At 38.1% G+C, this 24,760-nt stretch overlaps 2 protein-coding genes across 3 annotated transcripts in view; one reads left to right on the top strand and one right to left on the bottom strand.

Annotated features, from left to right (window-relative positions):
- The window catches only part of LOC123516533 (zinc finger protein 830-like), a 40,770-nt gene extending 30,651 nt beyond the window's left edge, over window positions 1-10,119 (top strand). The window contains exons 7-9 of one of the 2 annotated variants that reach the window (XM_045275962.1): window positions 1,032-1,201; window positions 1,374-1,516; window positions 8,743-10,119. In XM_045275962.1, coding sequence (XP_045131897.1) covers window positions 1,032-1,201; window positions 1,374-1,512 — 309 coding nt within the window. In that variant the 3' untranslated portion in view covers window positions 1,513-1,516; window positions 8,743-10,119. Of the gene's footprint in view, window positions 1-1,031; window positions 1,202-1,373; window positions 1,517-3,850; window positions 4,596-8,742 lie in introns of those variants that run through there. The other variant, XM_045275963.1, reaches the window with a different exon arrangement.
- LOC123516532 (protein Rae1-like) overlaps window positions 7,223-24,760 on the bottom strand; it is a 49,434-nt gene continuing 31,896 nt past the window's right edge. Inside the window, exons 5-9 of the mRNA XM_045275961.1 lie at window positions 18,224-18,385; window positions 12,191-12,370; window positions 10,680-10,862; window positions 9,454-9,648; window positions 7,223-8,906 (exon numbers count right to left, since the gene is read on the bottom strand). Of these exons, the coding sequence (XP_045131896.1) occupies window positions 8,823-8,906; window positions 9,454-9,648; window positions 10,680-10,862; window positions 12,191-12,370; window positions 18,224-18,385 (804 nt within the window). The 3' untranslated portion in view covers window positions 7,223-8,822. The remainder of the gene's footprint in view (window positions 8,907-9,453; window positions 9,649-10,679; window positions 10,863-12,190; window positions 12,371-18,223; window positions 18,386-24,760) is intronic.

Genomic DNA, 24,760 nt, shown 5'->3' with positions numbered 1-24,760 from the left:
GAATCTTAAATTTGCTATTTAATAATTTGTTGTTAGATCTGGTTTTCAGAAATGTAACTGAATCGTAAAATGAGGGAAAATCTGTACTATGGTCATGTCAGGAATGGGACCCATATCTTAGGCATGCCTACAGGTTTGGGAAGAGGTGGTTGTTAGTGAGAGGAAGGGTAAATATTTGGAAAGTATATTGACAAAGTATGAAAGGCCTCTGGATCAGTATGACTACAGGAATTAAAAAAAAAAAAAAAAATCACCAACTTGAATATGTGGCACTAGCATAGAGCATGCACCTACTCACCACTGTAAATATACAGTACTGGCACCCAAGGGATCAAGCTGCATTTTTGGATAAAAAGAAAAAAAAAAAAAAAAAGAAAAAAAAAAAAAAAAAAAAAATAGGTTGTAGGGAAAGAACACTACAGCAAGTTTTCACAACTTATTTATGAAAAGAATGATGGAGCAGGTGAGACAGAAAAATGAATATATGCATAAGTATAAAATCTTATTTAAACCCTTAGACATAAATGAGAATGAATTCCTGACTTTAACAGTTTTATTGGAATAAAATGTTAATTGTGTTTTACTAGTTAGTCAAGTAGAGCTTTCCAAACTTGGTTTTGTCTTTGTGCCCTGAATCTATTACTCTATTAATTTGTGTGATGAATGTACTTGTGCTCAGGATTAATTTGAATTGTTGTTTATGAAAGTAATAATATAAGTTATTATATGGAAGAATAGCATAGCTTGAGTAACAATTATTTTTAACTTTATTGTTTGCAGACAGATTCTTCTTTTGTGAATCTTATGATTGTTTTTGAAAAATCTGTTATCATAAATTTCACAGTCCACTGCCAAATTATTTAAGTACTTAGCATATCAGAATTCCTGAGAGTATCTGATATGTGAATGTTTGTTTTATTTTGTTGTTCACTTGTTCTTAGCCTTCCTGTTTGTTTCATTTTTATTGCAGATATATTAAGACTGTTAAAGATTGCAATACAATGATTTCATGTCATCATTTTCATTTCCAGGCCCGCAATGTAGAGTATAAGGACAAAGATGCAGAGGAGTGGCTGTCCTTCATGAAGGAAGTCTCGGCTGCAGAACAGGAGAGCCGCACTATTATTGAGGAGGATAAGGAGGAAGCAGCCCTTGCAACACAAATTGAACAAGCAAATGAACAAATTGCTTGTTTAGAAAAGTAAGTGATATTCAATGAAAAGCAATATTTGTATGACTAAATTTGATATTTTATGCATTTCATTTGACAGTGAAATATTAAAAAAAAATTAGTGCCAGACTTTATCAGATGATTAGTGAATTAGCAAATTAAGTCTCTGTATTGTCATAATTCCTATGACTTTTCTCCTCAGAGTTGTAGAACTTGATAAAAAGAAGACAACTCAGCTACAGGATAGAGGAAACACACGTACAGGTTCTGATGACAGTGAAGATTCAAGCGATGAGGAATTTGCACCTATCATATGGAGGACGAAAAATTCTCTCATTTAATTTTGCAAGTATCTGTATTCTTTTATTAATGATTTAGCGTTAGATATGAGGTGTGTAGCGCCACCAAAGGGGCAAACCCCTAAAATTTGGAATTTTGTATTTATGTCTATGTACATGTTGGTTGGTTGGCCAGATAGTCTCTTGCAGCTTCCCTCATTTTTTTATGTTTTTATATAAGCTGTCTGCATCTCTGCAGTGTGGTTGAATTTTGCTTGACAACTTATGCCAAGGTATAAAGGAGGATTATGCTTATCTCATTTTACCCCTAACTAAAAGAGGGTGAAATGGTGAATTTGGCTCTTTGGTCTACACACTTCATATTTCTTGCACGTTTGTAGAATACAAGATGTGTACAGTGGAGAATAAATACTTGAACGCCTAAATACTCAAACTTTTCAATGCTCAAACGCAAAAGTTTGATTTAATACTAAAAAAAAAACATGATGGTTGAACGTCCATACACGTGGTTGTAAACAAAGGCTCCCTGGTGTCCCCCTTCCCCTCTCCGCTAATTGCGACTTGTGCTGCCGCAGTCATCAGAATAACATTCTCCTGCATTCTATCTATAATTTTTCATTTATAAACTTACATTAACACCAAAGGTGGAAATATCTGGCTGCACATTTGGTTGTATACAAAGCTGTCATTGCCCTTCTTGCAGCCACCACTGTACCGTTCTGATACCGTATTACTGGTAGTACTGGTCTTACTGTAATACCAGTATACCGGATGCCGGTGCGCATCCCTAGTCCTGCTGCAGTCTTGAGAAAAACATTCTTCCGCGTTGTCAGTAGTTTTTCATTTAGAAACTTACGATGGCACCAAGGAGGCTTATTAGTGATAAAAATAAGGTGATAGTGCAAGTTAAAGTGAGCCACAGCACTCCATTAGTGGATTCACAGGAATCACACCAGGAAAAAAGTTACAAAGACGTTTTCATGGATGGTGACTCATCCTCCGGTGACCTCTTTCCTCCTCCCCACCCTTTTCCCTCCTGTTCAAGTTATCCATCACCAACCTTCACTTATGGTATGTACAAATCAAAATTGTAAAACAAAAATATATTCAAATTTTCATAAACTTGAGGTTTTGCTAAGATCAGAACTAATGACCTGATATATAGGTATCAATAGTCAAACTTTTAAATACTTGACCAGACATTTGGAACGAATTAAGTTTGAGTATTGAGTCTCCACTGTATTTATGTTTGTTCAGCAAGGAACTCTGAGCAGTGAGGTGCACTACATTATTTTATAGTTGCAGCAGCCTCATAAATTGATCATCAATTCTTCATTAGTTTCTTGATTGTCATGAATAGAGAGAGAATGCACTTGTACCTTTAAGAATCTTACCTGCAGTTGTAGTGAGGGTGGAACTAATGTCAGCCCAAAAATCTAAAGCTTAATTCTGCAATAGGAGTTTAAGGATCACCACAAGGGTTTATGAAACAAAATGGCACATTTAAGACACAACTGTCATAAGCCCTTGTTTTTGTTCCTAAACTCCTATTAAAGTGAAAGTTAAAGGTTGTTGGTTTTAGTTCCGGTATCCATCACTTCTGATGCTCTCCAAAACGTCAGCCAGGTGAACCCAACTCCTGACCGAGGCACACCAACCACAGCAGTAATCTTCCAGTAAACAGCTTAAACTCATGAGCCTGAGTGAGACTTGATCTACTGACCTTAGCAATTTTAGGCCAGAGGTTACCTGCTATGACAGGCTTCAACCTGTTTTATTGCCACTTATTAAGACCAGAAGTCTGTCAACACATGACAGCATGGTCATACATACTTGAAGTGATTCTCAGTTGTTTTTTTCATTTAAATATAACAGCAAATTAGGAACTGAGTAAATATTTTTTTTCTTTAAATCAATTGCCTCCAGTGATACCATCAATTTTCCTAAATCTTGCCTTGTGTGGCCTGTGTGTGTACCTGGCTTTGAAGTACGTATAAGGTTTTGATTAGATACGCTGTCCATCTTTCCAAGTTGCCTAGTAGGAGACAAAGTATTCTCCTGTTAACCCTAGCAGTGCCACGTGACCTAAGCTGTTGCATTGCCTAATGAAATAATTTCCATTTCTATCTTTCCAAAAGTTGTAATATGAAGTTAAAACAACATAAATTCAAGAAAAATGTCAAGAACTGAGTAATTCGGTATATTTTAAAGTTTACAAACTGTGAGTGTGCATTCTAGTAGCAAATGGTGACTGAAGGTCAAAGTGTTAGCTTAGCTATGTAGAATAAGGGCCCTGGATTTCATAAGCCCTATAGTTTGGTGGTTGTGTGATCAACAAAACTTTACCTTTTTCATCACTATTTTTTTTCTATCATCTCAGGATTGTTTATGTTCTCTTCCAAGAGAGGGTTCATACACCACTGCTACTGGCTCCAGTCTCATATTATGCAATCTAATATGTAATATTATTGTATGTGATCAAAAGCCTATCATATTATTGGAAAGGCTGTATAATAATTTCACAATTCTGTGAATATGCTTCTTTGGTGATAGATAATCTTCCATTCATATTCCTAGGTCAACCATTTTCTACAGTACCCTCATCCAACTCTGTGCACTGTGCACACAAGTCAGTTTGTTTCAAATATTGTATTTTTTGGCATTGAACTGCAGTTACCAAAGTTTTATTGACTTTTCAACATTGAAAAGTTATTCTAAAAAGAAAATGTTTTATGTACATATATATGCATTTGAGGCATTTAGTTATGGTGTGAAATTCTAATTTGGCCTGGTGACAAATACAATGGGTAGGCCAGGTCTGGTGACCATGGTGGAGAAACACACTTTACATTAGTTTAAATTATACAATAAAAATTTGAACATAATCATTGTCAGTCTGTATGTGATTGACTAACAGTCTTTCTCCTTACCCATCCCTACCTGGGCAGGCAATGTGGTGCCATGCAGCCTATTATTTATTTGTCATTCTTACAGCCATACTATCTGTGTATAATGTTTAGCAGTAATTAGTGTATGTCCATTGTTATCCCTCCTTATGTCATAGAATTCTGTAAAGCTTGAACTTGATGGAAATCATGACAATTAATAAAAGTTAATTATAATAATAATAAAGTTTAAAAAGTTTCACCAGTGGACATCCAGACCTCTACATCTCACCAAAAATACCTAAATGGCTTGGCATTTATATTTTTTACTAAGCCACACATGAATTTCATACCATAGCTAAACAACACTTCACCTCAAAATGCATCTGTGTATAGAAAACTTTCCACTTAGAATAGCCTCTTCTTTTATATCTAGCAATATCCACAGAAACTCGTGTTACAATCAGTATTTATAATATTCTAGATATATTAACTAAGTACTTGCTTATTTTATCAGATATATCATGCATATAAAATGGACCCTTATATACAAGGATCAAATAGATATCTTCATATATAAAAATACTTGCTCTATAATTGCCTCATAACTAAATCTGTACATATGTAATTCTTACATATTAATAATGCATTCTTGTAATCATTGAGCCAGGAAATAAACCTAGGAAGACTGTTACAGTTCAGCTAATAGTAGGTTACTCATGTCTTTATGTATCAGGTAGATTTCAATCCATTAATAGGTGTGTGTGTGTGTCCAATGTGATGAATTTCCTTACATGACAGTGAAGTGCCAGAAATACAAAGTTATTATTACATTCAATGTGGCTGGCCATATATAGATCATGTATAGGTATTGTGGCAAAAGCAGGATCCCCATTTGGTTATCATCATCTCAGATACTTGCCTTTCCTTGGTTTGATGAGCAAAGTAGGGTAACAAACATGACATTGCCAACTAAGAATTTTAACTTAAGGCAGGCAGCAGTGTGTGTGTGTTTGTGTATAATTCACCATGGTCGTATGCTGGTCACCCAGCCAGTCTTCCCCATTATGGAGTGAGCTCAGAGCTCATAGACTAATCTTCGGGTAGGACTGAGACCACAACAAAACTTCACACACTGGGAAAGTGAGGCCACAACCCCTTGGCTGCTAGGTGAACAGGGGGGGCTACACATTAAGAGGCTTGCCCATTTGCCTCACCACACCCAGGACACGAGCCCGGGCCTTTTCAGTTACGAGCTGAGTGTGCTAACCACTACACTATGCTGTGTGTGTGTATTTACCTAGTTGTAGTTTTACAGGGCCTGGGCTTTATGCTCGTGTGGTCCCGTGTGTGTGTGTGTGTGTGTGTTTCACTATTTGATCTGCTGCAGTCTCTGATGAGACAGCCAGACGTTACCCTACGGAACGAGCTCAGAGCTCATTATTTCCAATCTTCGGATAAGCCTGAGACCAGGCACACACCACACACCGGGACAACAAGGTGTCCTACTCACTGCTAGGTGAACAGGGGCTACACGTGAAAGGAGATGCACCCAAATATCTCCACCCGGCCAGGGAATCGAACCCCAGTCCTCTGGCTTGTGAAGCTGTGTGTGTGTGTGTGTGTGTGTGTTTTGGGGAGTTGGTGTCCACTCTCCCCCCCCCCCCACCATGTTCATGTGCGCACGCACACACACACACACACAATGGTGGAAAAATGGAATGCATTGGATAATAAAGTTGTTGCAGCACATAGTGTGCATACATAACTTTACAGAAAAATTAGATAAATGGAGATATGGAGACAGGACACTATGAGCCCTGCTTGAACCCTGTACAATATGACTAGATAAATACACACACACACACACACACACACACACACACACACACACACACACACACACACACACACACACTCTTCTTCCCTACACTACACACCATGTAGTATAGTAGTTAGCACACTTGGCTCACAACTGAGAGGGCCTGGGTTTGAGTCCTGGGAGTGGCAAGGCAAATGCGCAACCCTCAATGAGTAGCCTGTTTACCTAGCAGTAAATAGAAACGGGATGCAATTCGAGGGGTTATGGCCTCGCTGTCTCGGTGTGTGGTGTAGTCTCAGTCCTATATGAAGATCAGTCAGTATGAGCTCAGCTCTTTCCATTGGGGAAAGACTGGCTGGGTGACCAGTACGCAACCATGGTGAAACACACACACACACACACACACACACACACACACTCCACATATTAGGGGAGTGAGGGGATAGAGTGTGTGTGTGTGTTTCACTGTTTGATCTGCTGCAGTCTCTGATGAGACAGCCAGACGTTACCCTACAGAACGAGCTCAGAGCTCATTATTTCCGATCTTCGGATAGGCCTGAGACCAGGCACACACCACACACCAGGACAACAAGGTCACAACTCCTCGATTTACATCCCGTACTTACTCACTGCTAGGTGAACAGGGGCTACACGTGAAAGGAGACACACCCAAATATCTCCACCCGGCAGGGGAATCGAACCCCGGTCCTCTGGCTTGTGAAGCCAGCACTCTAACCACTGAGCTACCGGGCGTGTGTGCGTGTGAGAACAAATAAATAGTGATTAAAGATGTGAAATTCACATAAAATATCTCTACGAATGAACAATTGTACCTAGTTAGGTGAGGTATTCAACATCCAAATGATTTTGAGCATAATATTGCAATAAATATTGCAATAAATTTTGCCATCAGCCACATCATAAAGTTGTATGGCTGGCACAAGTATAATCTCATAAGTTTTGATAGAGCTCAATATAATTATTATGAAGATTAATTTCTTAAATTAGTATATAGGTACTTACATGAGAACATTAATACAAAAGATATAATTGATAATGTGGATTTGAAATTTGTAGTGCAACACTTTACATACAACCTTTGGCTATAACATCACCATGTGCTAAGCATTATTTTTGTACATGTGGTAGACATGATTATTATATTATTTCCTAAGTTGATAAAAGTGGATAAGTGGACAAGTGGATAAAAGAAAAAAGCTTAAAGTGATAAACATCAATAAATGCACAAAATAATAAATTATAAATATGTAATTGTAATCTAGGAATAAGTTGTAATAAAAAAGTAATAGTACTATCTAGTTAGAGAGAGAGAGAGAGAGAGAGAGAGAGAGAGAGAGAGAGAGAGAGAGAGAGAGAGAGAGAGAGAGAGAGAGAGAGAGACTTACTTGCCTACCCTTGGTGGTATGGTCAATCAGTTTCTTATGGGTACTTTCTTTTGTTAGAAATAATGTTGCACCAATCAAGTAGTCATTATTATTTGTAAGTGGGTTGTGCCTCAAACCTTGATCTGCATTCTACACAGTGGCAAAAGTGGTGCCTTAACACAGAGGCCTTCTTATTTTCAATGTCTGATAAGCTTTGTCTGCTGCCAGGTATCAGAGGAATAGTATATGTATTATTAAAATTTTTTGAATATGTTGAACAGAAAAATCATTTGGATGGAGAAACCCTGGAACAGAAAATCATTTGGATGAAGAAGGTAATAAAGGCATCTTTTCTCTCAGAAAGTTTCCACAATAAAACTCTTTATGTGAGTTTCCTTGCATACATGGCTTTTTCTGCATATACAGCATATAGTTGTCTAATGAATATTTAAATTTTTTTCTATCCTACTCTTACTTCAAAATGCCAAAATATTAGGAATTGAGCTTGGACATCAACTGTAACACTTCTGAAATTAAACAATTACCATTATGAAATACCAATCATACATTGCTACTGTGCTATTGTCTAGCCAACCATATCTTGCTTGCTCGTGTGGTATCAATTATATCTTTTCCACATTGGCTTCTTGGGAGCATCAGTTACTTCCTGGTTGAGTTGTGAAAGCTTAATCCTATTTCACAAGAAATGGGTTATTAACACTGATGAATATTGTTTTTATTCAAATGTGCTATTTCTTGTTAAGTTAACATTTTGAATTGTATTCCAGAGTTCACTTTTACATATCAATATCTTGAAAATACAGCAAACCTCTGCTCTGATAAAGGCTACATAATTTACTGTAATAACAACTGTAATATATTAATAAAACTAAATGTTTATTTTTATAATGGAATAAAAAGCAAGACAATGATAATGTGACTGTTCTCCTTGAAATTCCTGGTTTCTCTAAAGTAAAAAAAAAAAAATAAATAAATAAAATAAAATAATAATAATTGCCTTCCTTTGAAACATTCAGCTCTAGCTAATGTTTCTGTTCAAAAATCACCAAATTCAAATTGATGGATAAAAACTCTGAAACCTGATATAGTATAAAAATTTTAGTTACAAGTCATATGAAAAATATTAAGTGAAATAAGACAAATATTTTTTTCCCGACAGTAATAGCAGCAGCAACAGAATCAGCAGCAGCAGCAGGACTGGCATAACCCAAGAACCCCAATAAGGTTGTAAGGTCTCCATTAACGACTCCGAGGTTTCAGTTCATCATAGCACGACCTCAGGAATATATAATTTTTCTTTTGTGGATTGAAGTATTCATGACCCTGCAAAATAATTTGATTGATAACAGGAACACTGTGACTTTTTGTAACAATATAAACACACAAAATGATACCTGATGAAATTAATCAAATTCCATGTGTTTTGTGAAACTCTCCCCTTTGGCACAGTTACATTATAATCCAATAAACTCATTCATCATTCACTTAATGTATATGATCATCACCTATTAAAATATTCATATAAAAAATCCTTCACAGTTTTTATTTTTCACATATCTTTTCAAGGTCTTGGTATCTACTGAAGGACATTAATGATAGGTATTAAACCAGACAGAAAATTCTTCAACGCATCTATTCAGATCCAGTCACTCGCTTCCATTCTCTCTCAGGCATTTCAAACATTACACTTCTGCACTCTTCCTTGTCTTCCATAATTTCCATCTAATGCTGCACTACTGAACAGACCACCTCACCTTCATTGTGACTCCTTGGAAAAAAAAAAAAAAAAATGCTGGATATCTAAAATATGTATTAATCAGCATATAATTCATATCTACATCTAACTAATATGAAAATACCCTAAGCTTACCTTTGACCAATCATAGGATACAGCATAAGCAAATATCTGGCCATTGTGACTGAAAGCACAACAGGATATGGGCTGTTCCATTGCTTCCGAATTCTTAAGCTTTGTTCGAGCATCTTTGTCCCAAAAACTAAATCTGCCATCAGAACCAACTGTGGATAGTGTTCCATGGACTGGATGGAACTTGATGTCATTTACCTGTCAAAAAATAAAGCTTCAATTAAAAAGACAGGTTTGATGCTTTAGTATTCATTTCAAATTTATTATATGGAATAGAGACCACCCCAGGGATGAAACACTAAACTGAGAGAGAGAGAGAGAGAGAGAGAGAGAGAGAGAGAGAGAGAGAGAGAGAGAGAGAGAGAGAGAGAGAGAGAGAGAGTGCTTAATATAAAACTTTAAATATTGGTGATATCAATGTTTAATTTTTACTTTGTCCCTCTAACATATGCCAGAATACGCTAATATTTTGACATGAAAGGTACTAGGGGATAAGTGATGTTAATCATACAAACTTATTGAGGGGGAAAGTAGGTAACTGCATGCAGGCCATTTGTACAGCCACTGCAATGAAATGCAATGAAGTAAAGAAGTCATGAGCAAGCAGATTCTTGTTAATATATTGCTAATTAAGGCTGGTGAAATAAATAAAGAAGTTGTAAATATCAAGATGTTTTCTTGTACATATGCATATAATATTCAAAGGGAAAAAGAAATGCCTTAAAAAAAAAAAATTAACAGTAGCTATAATAAAGATTAACAAGGAAATTGAAGTTTGCCCATTCACAGAAAAAAATGTGCTACAGTAGTTAGGAATATAACTACAAAATGTATTGATGCCTTTCAGAAACAAAGAAAAGGAGAGAAAAAAATTAAAGCAGTCTGATTACAAAACATATTTAACAGATAAATCAACTATTTCTTCAGCTATAGCTGGAAGAAAAATGCAAAAGTCAATCTAGTAATTGCAAAATAACACAAAATTCATTAACTTTTCCTTGTTAGGATTAGTAAAAACAAATATGACGGTGGGGCTTGTTGCTTCATGATTACAAATACAAAGTTTAAAAAAGCTAGCCAGAGTGAGTTAACATAAGAACATAAAATAAAGGAAGTTAGTTGCAAGAAGCCATCAGGCCTACACGTGACAGTCCCTAATATTTACAGTAATTTTAAAGAAACAACTACATTCATCTTGCTAACAGAAGACATGTTTATGAGATACTTACTGCATATATATCTTGAAAACCATTTGATGTGCCATTTGACCGGTGACACTTGAAGGTGAAGTTGTCTCTTGGTGATGCAGCAACAATGTACTGTATGGCAACACGACCCTCCACACTGCCGAGGGCAAAGCCAGCAGGAGCACCAGCACCCTTCTTGTCTTTGAAGATTGCAACACATCTGTGCTGTGATGGAGAGAACATGGCAAATCAATGGAACTGAAATATCAATGAATTGAACAGTTAATATCTTATTTATATATTATTTATGCATTTATTTGGTTATTTATGAATTAAAAATGAATACTATAAAGCAACAAATAAGAAAATCTATAGGATACATAAATTTTCAGTATTTTCATTATGTTGATAGCACAATACTTAGCCCTATGTACAGTATAAATTTTAACAGTTTAAAGAACTGATAATGAATGCTTATAGAAGTAGCATTTCCAGTTTGAAAAATTAACATATGAATGTAAAGAAGAAACCAGAGAATAAGAAACATAAGGAATGGAGAAAATAATGGAAGCTGCAAGTTGTTGACCTACACATAGTAGTCACTGCATGAAACACAGCACTTATTTTGACTTCTCAGAATCAGTTGTTTTTACTGAATGAAATTAGTTGCATCATCTAACTTATTTAATTCTGTAATTTACTTAGTCACCTTTGAACACTATCTATTCATCATATAACTAAAGTGCTAACATAACTGTGTTTATAAAAATAATATATGCAGTAGATAAAAAAAAATGTTGCCCTAAAAGGGTAACAGCAGTTTTGGGTTGTGTATTCCCCTATTCTGATCAATAAAAATACCATTGGAAATAGCTAAAACTCAAAGCAGTGCTGGCAAAAATTATAGATGCCTAAAGATTGTGCGAGACATACAGCTCTAGATTGAGTAAGCCAATTAACAAGAGGGAACATAGTAGGTTGTTTGAAGAGTGAAGGAATGCACAATTATTGTCATTCCATCCATCAGTAAGTCTTTATCTTTATACCTATACCAGATTGGAAGAGAGAGAGAGAGAGAGAGAGAGAGAGAGAGAGAGAGAGAGAGAGAGAGAGAGAGAGGATGAAAACAGTTGATAAGGATGTATTTTTGGCACAGTGGGGTTATGTTAATGCAGAAGAAAGAAGCTTTCCTGCTGTGGCCACTTACTAAAGGGACATTCCTGGGAGGGAATGAGACATCATAGATATGAATACACAACAAATAAACTATCCTAATATTTCTAAATATTTTATCTCTGCTTCAAGAACATCATTTAATTTCTTTTATCCTTTTTCTTTTAAATATAATAGTTTTCCTCAGCTTTACTTGCAGACAGTAAATATACATGTTCCCTTTGACTTGCAGTTTAATGATTTGAATTCAGTATTCCATCATTTTATGTCGTTTTCCTTCTACCATGTATTTCTTTTGAATTATTTGGAACCTTCTACTGAAATGGCTTTTGCTCCTGAAAACTGTATCAAAATTACCTTTTACAAAATCTATCACTTACCTGATACTTCAATGGTGATTCTATCTGTTTGAATTCTTGAGGTTGACCTTCAAGTTGGTAAACAATTAAATGCCTGTTTGCAGTGCCAACAACAGCCATCGGGTACTCCACGTCTGCACAATAACACCGCTCAGGTAGATTGATGGTCATGATAGGTTGTGCACTTCTCGTGTCCCAGAACTGAATAATAAAAAGAATATACAGTAAAGTCCCGGGTTACGTCAGTCTCGAGTTACGTCAAACTCGTAGTTACGTCAGTCTTACTATAAGGCAATTTAAGATTAAAAAAATTGAAAATTTATAAATCGTAAAGCGTGGGATTTATTGTTATTGTTGGTGGTTACCCGTCACACCGCCCGCCTCACGCTTGAATACAATAACACCCTGTCTCAGTTCCACCACACCGTCACCCCTGGCAAGAGTGTTATCCTACTTCTGCGTTTACTGACTCAAGTTCTTAGTATCTTGCTCAATGGCAGCAAAGAGAAAACTCCTTAGTGACAGCAGTGATGCTAAGAAAAGGAAAACCATTACGCTACAAGAAAAAGAGGACGTAATTAAAGACATGAGAAGGGAGGCAGCAGCTGTGTGTGAGGGAGTGAAGAAGAAAATGGGAAGCCCATTACCATGACAACGGGGAGGTTGACGACCTTGAGGGTTCGCACACCCATCACAACAATAATAACTCCGGAGCCTTCGCCTGGGTCACACGACACTCGCAGCTCACTTGCACCGTCTGCGCCTGTCTGCTGATCTCTATTGCCCTTTCCTATTGCATTTCCTGCCCCGCTGCCCACGCTTCTACTCCCACCGCACTGCACTACGCTCCCAGCTGTCTGCCCTGGGCGTCACAACATTCGACCTGCCCACCCTCCTGGCGGCCTCAGGGCCACCCCTCTCGGCAACCTGCAGTCCTTCGCGTTCGTGGCCCTCATCAACAACAAAAACAAACTTGTGTTTTATATTCCTATATAGTTGTAAATAATATAACAATATAACCTTTAACTTACCTGAATGACCATAAACAATGATTGGTTGAAAACTCGATAATATGCTTTGAAATGTACGGAAACTCGAGTTACGTACAAAATTGACTTACGTCATGTTTCAGGAACGTAACTCTGACATAAACCGAGACCTTACTGTAATGGGAAAAAATTAAATATCTATGTTACAACACATGTTCAGCCACCTTTACTGCTGCCACTGCACTCAAATCAGCTTTCTGTACGCTAGTTTCTTCTAGCCTTGTGCAAGCATAAACATGATTCCAGACACTTGCTGGTTGCCTCAAACTATCAAAACTGAGATCACCATTCAGTGTAACCCACCAATGGAGATGGATGTATAATAAATGGCAAAGTAACCCCAAATTGCTGATAATTGCACAACCTATGGACAAAGCTGGGATGAAAGAACCACAAGTATGATGCTTATAATACTCTGTGAACTACTGCACACCAGAGACAAACTATCCTCACTAAATCACTCACAGAACATCATATCCTTTTACTGGTAAGCTGTCTATGTATGGTCTCCAGAGGAAGGGAAAATAACACCTGTGTACAGTAAAGCCCTGGGAGAGGAGATAGTTCCCAACCAGCTGAGAATTATGATATCCTCTGCTTTCAAAGCTCCCAGCAATGAACTTTGAACATCAATCACATAGAATGACACAAAATACTACCAAGACAAGTACACAAGTTAACAAGCCACAAGATGGTTACAGACAGCCAACTAAACACAGGATGCCAGTACACTCAGAAAGAGATGAAGTAAGTAGAGCAAAGTATCTCCAAGTAATTGGTGAACTTTGGCAGGTTCTGATGGGAATTCCTAATACCTAGAATGACTGGCTCCTTACAGTCTTTACACTTGGTAATTACAGTCAACTCTCGATTAACATGAATTTGAATAATGCGATTTCAATTTAACGTGACTTGATATTCAAGGAGATATGATTAAATAATGCAATTTATTCTATTCAATACGAGTTAACTTGACTTGATGACGTCCTGCACACCCGTGCTACTTCATGGGGGAACTGCACTGAGATGCTCTCGGTTGGATTTATAACAATATCATCAACCTTTGTCAGTTGAAGGATACTGTCTGGGAGAAATCAGTATTCTTAAAGAGTGAATGTTGTCTTTCTGCAGCTTGGGAAGGCAATGATCAGGCAGAATTTACCTTTGCCACATAGGTGAATCAAAAGCCATGCCTTCATCATTACCTTCGCATAAATTTTGCCTTAACCCCTTTGGTACAAGATCGTATGTGTGTACGAGAATTGGTACCTCATACACACATATAAGCTCATACTCGTGTACAAGATTGGCAATGGGATCTCAATAGAAAAATAAAATGCTTGCATTACGGCTTGAGGTGCTGTCTGAGGCCTTGTATGAGTGCACAGATGCACTAGAAAAGCCCCTCCCACTATTCTAGTAGCCAATTAGTATGTTGCTTTAGGCCTATGTCACAGCTTCATAGCCACCAGCGTCCTGGTGGAACAGGAGTCTTTCTCAATTTGATTTATGAACTCATTCTGAATTAATCTACGCTGCCTGTGTGGAATTTATAGTAGCCATATAGGCTTGTAGTGTGCACAAGATTTTTTTTTTCTTGCCACCATGTCTGACACCGAGCCTTCTGACTCCGACTTTGAGTATCTTCCTGGTGATGATGCAAGAGATGATAGTGATGATAGTGGTGAAAAAGATTGTGAATATGAGTGAAGATGATTTTATGGATGAAATTGAGCCCGTGATGGACCATGGGTGGCACCTCATATCTGATTCGTTCAGTGATGTGCGGTCAAACCCGGTCCTCATGTTCAGTGCCAATGCTAATAACCTTGACCCTGACAACCTGTCTGCCATGTCTGTGCCTCCTTTTATGTGCCCACGTAAAGCCTCCATGTATATATTTGACAGTGAAGTGGTAGACAGCCTATGTAAATGGATGAATGAGAGAGCACGTTAGGTATTACAATATTTGATAGCTCATAAGACGCACCTTTTCTCAAAAAAAAAAAAAAAAAAAAAAAAAAAAAAAAAAAAAATCTCAAGAAATGGGTCTACGTCCTCTGAGACAAACACGGCCTTGTGGCAAAGGGGTTAATACTTATCACTGTTATTTTTTTGTGAACGAATTGACTTTAGAAACATAAGAATATGGAGATTATTGTTCAAATAGCCTATTTTACAAAAATTGGGAATGGAACCAAACCCAAAGGTGGAATCCACAAAACTTGTCGGTAGCACATCAGTAATAATAGAGCCTTAGCCAATGAACAGGTCTGAGGAACAACAATAACGTCACCACCACTAACCTGCAATCACTGCATCTCTATCTCTCAAGCTTTCTATCAGAATTCTACCTAGTTTACGATCAGTTGTATGTCTTTCTCGATTGATAAGTACCCATTTATGTAGATAGCTGATGGACTGTCCTCTTCCTATAGCTAGCACAGTTGAAGAAGGTGGCGATTCTCTCCTGTGTTAAGGCCACACTATACAGCCATCTGTGGTTTTATTTAAAGCACTTTTTCCTAGCTCACCAAGTCTATTAATAAATCACACTCTGCAGCAGTAATAGGGCTGGTTCTCTTTGTAAAATTTTCCACGTTGCCTGTAGTAGAACGGTGAGGCAGCGTGGTCTGGACTGCATGCCTCAATCAACTGATGTGATGGTAAACAAACACTGCTACCAACCACCATCAAATCATACTCATGGTTTATTTTGTTAAATGCATTAATGATAAATGTATGAATAAGGGATAATGTTCCTGGCATATAAACCCATACAACAAATCATGATGAATTAATAATTTTTCTAGTTTCCTGGACAAGATGTGCAGGTGAGAACGTGTTTTTATTGTTTCTGTGACCCAGTGATGTATTAATAGTATTTTTAAGGTTTGAGTAACAAAATCCCTAAAATAGGCAGACCTTCCCAGTGGCCAGGAATGTAACCCCTTGCTATCAACATTGTTTTCTATGGAAAAATTATGTTTGGATAATGTGACATCTCCAGGGACATAACCCTCACATTAATTGAGAGTTGACTGTACTATTAAATGCACATCTAATATGTGACACTAGTGTCACCAAAACTAGATAGTAAATGGTAGAGAAATATTCCCCAATACCTCAATAAGTTCATTTTGAGATATGGGGCTTTGAAGTTTAAAGGGAAGCACGCATGCTTTTCATACTTGTATAGCTGTATAACACTGGAAATTTTATGTGCCAAACATTTGTGTATTGGTTTTGACTGGTAGATAATTTTGAGCCATAACTACAATTGCATTAGATTCATAGATAATTTGTTTTGTTGGTAATTGGAATCTCTTGGATGGAGTGACAGGCACACTTAATTTTTACAATGAGGGCATGCCACACTGATGCATGTGGCCCAGTAATTGGTATGGTGAATGTCAAGGCAGGGACTTTTTTAATGTTTTGGGACAACACATATTATGCACCAGTGCCTCGCTGCTCTAAAGAAACTAAAACATCATTTTCAGTGAATGAGATTTCCTCATCACTCAATTTTTTTTCTTATTTATTAACTCAACATGAGATTCTTTTGCTAGTAGAGACAAAGATGTTGAAAGCAGTGGCTGTAATTATACAGCAGTAAACATAGCAGAAACAAAAATCACAGTAGCAGAGGCAGACAACTTGTATATGGAATGGCAGGTGTGGGAGATGAGGTGTAGCAAAGGGCAGACTGATTAACATGCCATGACACTATGTACACACTCACATGTTGTTCTCTGCTATCAGCTAATACAGTGGTTCCCAACCTAGGGGTAAATTACCCCAGTGGGGTAATGACCCCATATTTTTGGGGTAATGGATGTTTGGCATGGGATGAGGCAATCAGTTTACATTTTCATATAATTTCAATGAAGATTTCTATTAATTTTTTCTGCTTTCTTTGTATGAACTAAAATTACTTCTTTTCGTATTATAGATTTGCATTATTGTGTTGCATAGTTTCTATTTTGTCTGTTTTTGAAGTATGAAATACAGTTACTTTTTTTCATATATTACGAGTATTTGTTCATTGGGGTAATGGATGATTGTGAAATTGTATTTTTGGGTAATCGCTGCGAAAAGGTTGGGAAACACTGAGCTAATAGATGCCATGCTTTTGCCAGTACTTTCTTACTTTGGTAAGCAAAGACTTCCTCTTACCCATCATGGTGAAAGAGAGCAAAAAGTAAGGAGGGAGTGAATGCTAAGCAGGTAAAGAAATTGATGAAAGAGCGAGCATCAATAACTCACTTCTCTCTACACTATGCACACTCTTAACACAATAGAAGAAAAAAAAAAAAAAAAAAAAAAAAAAAGATGGATGTAATTTCTTTTTACAATACATGTTTGAGGCTCACAACTGCCTTCCTGGGAAAATAAGATATTCTGATGCTTTTAGAACACCAACTGACAACCTTTTACACTGTCTGGGGAGCAGGCAACAATATGTGAGTCACCTCAGTTTGACTAATATAAAGAGAGCATGGTTTGTCGGTGCCAACCAAGGGCTAACTGTGCTATTATTTTGCTTCCTCCCAAATCTCTACATGCCAAAGAATTGAAATAGATTTGGTCTAAGACTTGGAATAGGTGTAGAAAAGGAATGATTTCATTATAAACGGGCAGGGATAGACCAGAGAATACTGTTGGGAAGTATGTGATAATCTGTGCTATGTTTAAGCTCCTGGGGCACAGTAGGGTTGTCCATAAAACTATCCCTTTCCACCAGCAGCCTATATGAGCTAAAAATATGAATGATGTGTGTACAAGTGTGTAGTGGTTTCTCTGGGATTGATGGCCTATCATGTAGAGACCAATGCTGCTTCTATTGCTATCTTTCATCTTACTATTTTCAGAGTATTAGGAACAATATGTCTCTTTCTCCTTTTCTACTTCTGTTAATACTATTATATCAAAGTAAAATTTGGGAACCATCTCCAATCTCTCATGTCTGTAACCAGAAAGCCAGAGAATGATGCATTGTTACCTTTAAAGTTTTGTCCCAAGAGCCAGTCATGATACAAGAGTATGTTGGTGCCTTGATCCAGTGGACTGTCTTCACAGGAGCATCATGCTGAGCCACCTGCATCTTCTGATTGCTTCCCAAGTCCCAGCAGTGAACAGTTTTGTCAGCACTTGCCATAAAAACCTGGAGAATGAAAGTATCTTTTGAGCAACTGTTATGTTTTGTCTTAGCATATAAAGCATAAAAATTATGACATGTAAAGGAACAATAAAGCATAAAGGACTTTTAAAACATTACATCATTACACCTTTGTGGTATAGTTTCACTTCATCTTTCCCTTCTTTATTTCATCCTGATGGCACTACTGCCATATCATGTCTCCAAAACTGAACTCTTTTCTCAAACCTTTACTAATAATTCTACCTTGAATGATTATGGGCTTGTCCCCCTCTCTCCTCCTTCCCCCCCGACTATTTCATGCCTTTGATTAAATTTCTTCATGATAATTCACCGGTCACCTGCTGGTCACCCAGCCAGTCTTCCCCATTATGGAACGAGCTCAGAGCTCATAGTGACCGATCTTTGATTAGGACTGAGACACACATCTCAGCACACACCGAGATGGCGAGGCCACAACACCTCCCCGAGTTATATCACGTACTTATTTACTGCTAGGTGAACAGGGGCTACACATTAAGACGCTCGCCCATATGCTCACGGGATCCGAACCCGTGCCTTCTTGGCTGTGAGCTGAGCCTGCTAACCACTACACTAAGCAGTGTGCTAATAATGTTTTCCATGCCCCCTTTTTTTTTTTTATTTATATTTATGCTTGCTGGACTAAATCCTTGGAAGGCTTATGGACCTGATGTCATCCTATACATTGTTCACAAAAACAGTGTCTCTGTAAATGCACTTACCTGGCCACTCTTCCAACTCTGTCTATCAACTTCTACCTTTCCTTCTTGCTGGAAGTTTGCCTACATTCAGCCTGTTCCTAAAAAGGGTGACTATTCTAATCCCTCAAATTACCATCCTATAGCTTGAATCTCCAGCTTGTCTAAAGTCTTTGAATCCATCTTCAAGAGGAAGATTCTTAAACATCTGTCACTTCATAATCTTTTATCTGATTGCCAGTGTGGCTTCCATCAAGACTGCTCTACTGGTGAACTGGCTTTCCTTAATGAATCTTGCTCATCCTCTTTTAGAGATTTCGGTGAAACTTTTTTTGTCACATTAGACATATCAAAAGCTTTTGATAGAGTCTGCCACAAAGTTTTTATCTCAAAAGTGCCCTCCTACAATTTCTATCCTTCCCTCTGCCAATTCATCTCAAGTTCCTCTCTGACCATTCTATTGCTGCTGTATTCAACTAAATTTATTGACAGTAGTGTTCCTCAGGGTTCTGTCCTGTCACCCACTCTCTTGCTATCATTCATTAACCCCTTCAACACAATAAAGTGTATTTTGCATCATCAGAGCACTTGTGATATATTCAATGACACAATATTGCATCATGGCTCCTCTTGGTAAGATGATGTGTTTTTGTTCCTGGATACTGTATGAGATCTTTCAGAATATAAGTCGTATATGATACGATGGCTTACTTGACTTTCATCATTATTTCAAAGGTGTATGATTTTCTTATACCAGGGTAAGTACTGAAACAGCCTACTGGAAATCATTTTACTTCATTTATTTATTTATTTTTTAATTTGATCTTGCTGGGGGGGGTCTGACCGTGCAAACCCCTTGGGTGCCAAGGCACCAGAGGGGCTTGCCTACCTGTATGACGGATGCAGGGGAGAGCTTGCGAGATCACTGTGTCCTGCAAGGGATGGGAGGATCCTCTCGCCTTATTTTCAGCTTTGGGGGTGCCGGTGGGGTTGTAGACAGGCACCTGCCTGTCAGACCATTCCTGGGATAAACCATCAGAGGGTTCTTCATGTAGGCTCCTGGAACATTCTGAGCCTCTCAGAGGATCAATGACTGCCTCATTTATCAGATAAGCTCAGTAGGCTGAGGGTGGATATGGTAGGACTCTCTGAGACAAAGCCTGGCAGTGGAGTGCTGACATGAGTTTCGACAAGGGATGCTTGCAGCCTATGTTGATCTCAAGAAGACATTTGATTCAGTACATCGAGAGACACTCTGGGGTCTTCTGTGTCTTCACAGGATTCCTGCAAGGATTATTGGTCTATTAACTGGCCTCTACTCCGGTACTGTGAGTGCTGTGAAGTGTGGAGGGGGCATGTCCAGCTTCTTCCCTATGAATACAGGAGTGAGGCAAGGATGCATACTTACTCCATCATTTTTCAACATTTGCATTGAATGGGTACTAGGCACAATTGTAGACCAAAGTCATTGTGAAGCATCTGTCGGCAATACTGAGACTACAGATCTTATTTTTGCTGATGATGCAGTAGTCTTTTGCTGAGTCACTAGAGGTTCTGGTAATGGCTCTAGACTAGAGGCACTGCATGAGGAGGTGAAGCCCTTGGGACCTCAGGTTTCCTGGCCCAAGACCAAGGTTCAGATGTTTGGAGGCTTACTCGATGACACAGTACAGTCTGTCCATGTGTGTGGCAAGGACATTGAGATCTCGGAAAATTTCACATACTGTAGTACTGTAGTGCGTATGACGGTGGATCAAGCCAGGAAGTTGTATAGCAGACTGGTTTGGCCCATGGCGTTATAGACTTGCTCAACAGAAGTATTTGGCATTGTCTGGACCTGTGCAGATGGACAAAAATTCGGATCTTCAAGTCGCTGGTGACCCTTGTCTTACTTGACAGTTGTAAGACATGGACACTGAACACCGATCTGAAGAGGTGAATTGATGTCTTTGGTACTAGATGCCTTCGCAGGATCAAGGGGTACCGCTAATATGACTTTGTGTCAAATCAGTGATTGCTTCGTGAGACTGATTCGAGGCCGATTACCAGCATAGTCCGTCAACGTCAACTGCAACTATATGGGCATGTGGCATGCTACCTGGAAGTCGATCTTGCATATCAGGTTGTCTCTGAAAGGGATAACCCAGTATGGAGGAGGCCAAGGGGATGTCCACAGAACTTGTGGCTGCAGCAAGTCGATGCCTTCTGCTGGAAGTTACTTGGCATTCCCGGGAAGGGAGCCTGTATGGAGACTCGCGAGGCATGACCGCCTGGAGTGGCGCTATAGAGTAGGCGAGGCGACGTGACCCCCAGTGTATGCCCCCCCATGATTGATTGTAGGTAAATTAATGGAGTCAATAATAAACATTAGGGAGCAACTAGACACACACCACTTTAATCACTCTCATCATGGCTTTATGAGAGCAAAATCGTGCTGCATAAACTTGTTGAGTTTTTATAATAAAGTTTACAGAGTTTTTATAATAAAGTTTACAAAGTGGCAGATAATGGTGATACTGTTGAACCTTGATAACTCGGACCCCGATAACTTAGATTTTGTGATAAGTTGGACTTGGACCTACCCAGGGACTAAAGTCTGAGTTGAACTGCTCTCCCAATTTATTTTTTTTTCACTTTCCTGTATTTTGTTTTCTGTTGACATTATCAAAAATCTAAATCCAACTAAAAATTACACTTTAGCTATAGTTAAAATGATACCTAAGAAAAGTAAATCAGAGTTTATACCCATTTTGTGAAAATTTTTGAAGTGCAAAAAACCACTTTTTGAAATATTCACTTCCAATGATTTTTCATAATTTCATCTTTGTTTTGCTATTTGTATTCATCTGATTGACATGAAATTATCACACATGATTATGTGACTTCATGGAGCATAAGATAATAACGCATGAGATCCATGAGGCGAGGATTCAAGGTCCAGCTGTCTCCCAATGATACGTTTGTTTGTTTGTTTCTTTCTTCCTTTCTTGTTGTCTTCTCTTCTTGAAGTTTCTGATTCTAATCCTCATTAATTTATGCCAGTAAGGATGTTATTTCTGATGCCTGGCCACGTACTGTGTAGGGTCAGGCTATGAAGCAACTGCACAAAACATTTAAAAATAGCTTCCTGGTAAGAAAGGTATTTAATGATCAAAAAGTACTCCACCATTTTGTAATTTAAGGTCTGAAGGCTTTGGCGAGACAATTGTAATCCCAAAATTTTAAATCCTGCCAAATTAAATAAGTAAATCCTGCACCAAGTTTTTTTTATTAGTGTACATGGAGCGGGACGGATTCATATAAGTCAGACACTCACGTTTGTCAGGCCAACTTTTCGCCCTATTAGTCAGAATTACTGAGGGTCAATTTGATAAAGTACCACATCAGAGGCTCTTGAGAAAGGTTAGGGCACACAGGATAGAGGGAAAAAATTATTAGGCAGGATAAAGTCATAGTTAGGTGATCGGCAACACAGGATAGTAATAAACAGATCTAATTCCAAGTGAAGTCAAGTAATTAGCGGGATGCCACAGGGATCAGCTTTCAAGTCATTGTTATTTCTAATATATATTAATGATTTGGATAGTGGAATTAGTAAATTTGCATATAACACAAAAAAAAGGTGATTGATTAGGTCAGATTTGGATGTCGTCGCCTTGCAACAGATTTAGATAGGATGAATGAATGACAAACATGGTAAATGCAGTTTACCATTAACAGATGCAAAGTTATTAGCATAGTTAGAGGAAATCCACACAATAGGTACGCCATAAACAATGAGACTCTGGTAGGTTCAGAATATGAAAGAGATTTATGAGTTATATGTATTTAACTCTGATCTTGGTCGAAGAAAGCAATGCATAGAGGCTAGAAATAAGCCAAACAGGGTACTAGTATTCATTTTTAGAGGTGTTAAAAGCAGAACAATTGAATTAATATTAGAATTGTACATGGTGCTGGTCAGACCACATCTAGATTATGTGGTACAGTTATGGTCCCCACATTATAAAAAGGATGTAGTTAGAATCAAAGCACAGGAGGATGTCTAAAAAAAAAAAAGTTGCAGGGGATGACAGGATGTTCCCTAAGAAGCAAGATTGAATAAACTAAACTTGTATTCCTTAGAGAGACGTAGGTTAAGAGGGGACCTGATAGAAGTATTTAACCCCTTCAAAATGATGATGCCTTTATTGTGTCATCAGGGTGCTCGTGACATATCCGATGATGCACATATTGCGTCTTGGCTGCTTTCTGTTAAGATGGTGTTTTTTTCCTGGATACTGTATGAGGTCTTTCAGAAAGTAGGCTGTATATGATATGATGTTATATTTCACTTTCATCATTATTACAAAGGTGTTTGACTCTTATATCAGGATAAGTACTGATGCATCATGCTAGAAATAATGACTTTATTTAAGAAATTTTTATGGTACCAATAGATTAGCTTACCATAAAATTAAAATTTTCTCTTGTTTGCCATCTTCAGAAAATGGCCTTCAGAAGGCAGACTGTAATTTTTTTCTTTAAAATTTGAGTAGGTTTGTTTCTTATTATACATACCCATTATGAAAAATCACTTACCATCATCATTATTTCTCTAATAGAGAGAGAGAGAGAGAGAGAGAGAGAGAGAGAGAGAGAGAGAGAGAGAGAGAGAGAGAGAGAGCTACCTCTGAGTTGGGTATCTCCCCATCCTGACCCAACCCAGATGTGGCGCCAAGAGCCATTTTCTGTTGCCCAGGGTGAAGAGGTTAACACGTTAACCGCATTTGGCAACTCAGCACACTCACCCGCACTGCGTAACCTTCATTACCTGACCACTCCAGTGTCCATTGGACTTTTGCAGAGCGAAGAGGTACATATCATACCGAATCACGGACCAGTAATTTTTTTTCCCTTCTATCGTGTACTAGTACACCAGTGTGCCAGGCATAGGCTATATCATATGATGATATATTCTTGACACTATCAACAGTACCTGAGAAAGGTAATAACTTAGTTCCAAGTGGAAAGAAAAACAGGAAAGGAGAAGAAATTGTAAAACCTGAAAGTGTCATTGAGTACAATAAAACAAAAAAAAGTGTTGATGTTGCTGATCAACTCAATTCCTACTACTTGCCACTCTGCAAATCAAGGAAGTAGTACAAAAAGCTGGCTCTGGAAATGATTGCTGGGATATCAGTGACAAATGCTCAAATTCTATACAATAAATACTGCTCAGCAAAACAAGAACAGGGGATCCTCGCAATTCAACGGGGTTAGGGCAGTTTTTCATTGATCGAATCAGCGTTAATTTGAATCGTGAAGCAATTTTTTCCATAGGATACTTAAGAATTAGGGGGAATAGGGACCAACCTCCAGCCCAGACACCCCAAAACATCACTATAACCTTTAAAAAAACACTAACCTAGACTAAATCAGTACTTCATTTATATTAACTTTTTTTTATTGAACACATTAGGGTGCAACGACACTGAACTATACCTGCCTCACACTTTCTTATAAGCTCAAGCTTATCTTTGAAAGGCAGGAAGTTGTGCTTCTTAGGGCTGGGGAACGCTGGCTGGAGTGAGAGTGACGCAGATTAAGCGAAGCACAGGCTGCAAGGCTGCCACTCAAAATTTTCATTTCTCCCTACCACTCACACTTATTTCCTCCTACT

The sequence above is a fragment of the Portunus trituberculatus genome, chromosome 41, assembly GCF_017591435.1.
Source record: "Portunus trituberculatus isolate SZX2019 chromosome 41, ASM1759143v1, whole genome shotgun sequence".
Lineage (NCBI taxonomy): Eukaryota > Metazoa > Arthropoda > Malacostraca > Decapoda > Portunidae > Portunus > Portunus trituberculatus.
This window is presented reverse-complemented; position numbering and strand designations above follow the sequence as displayed.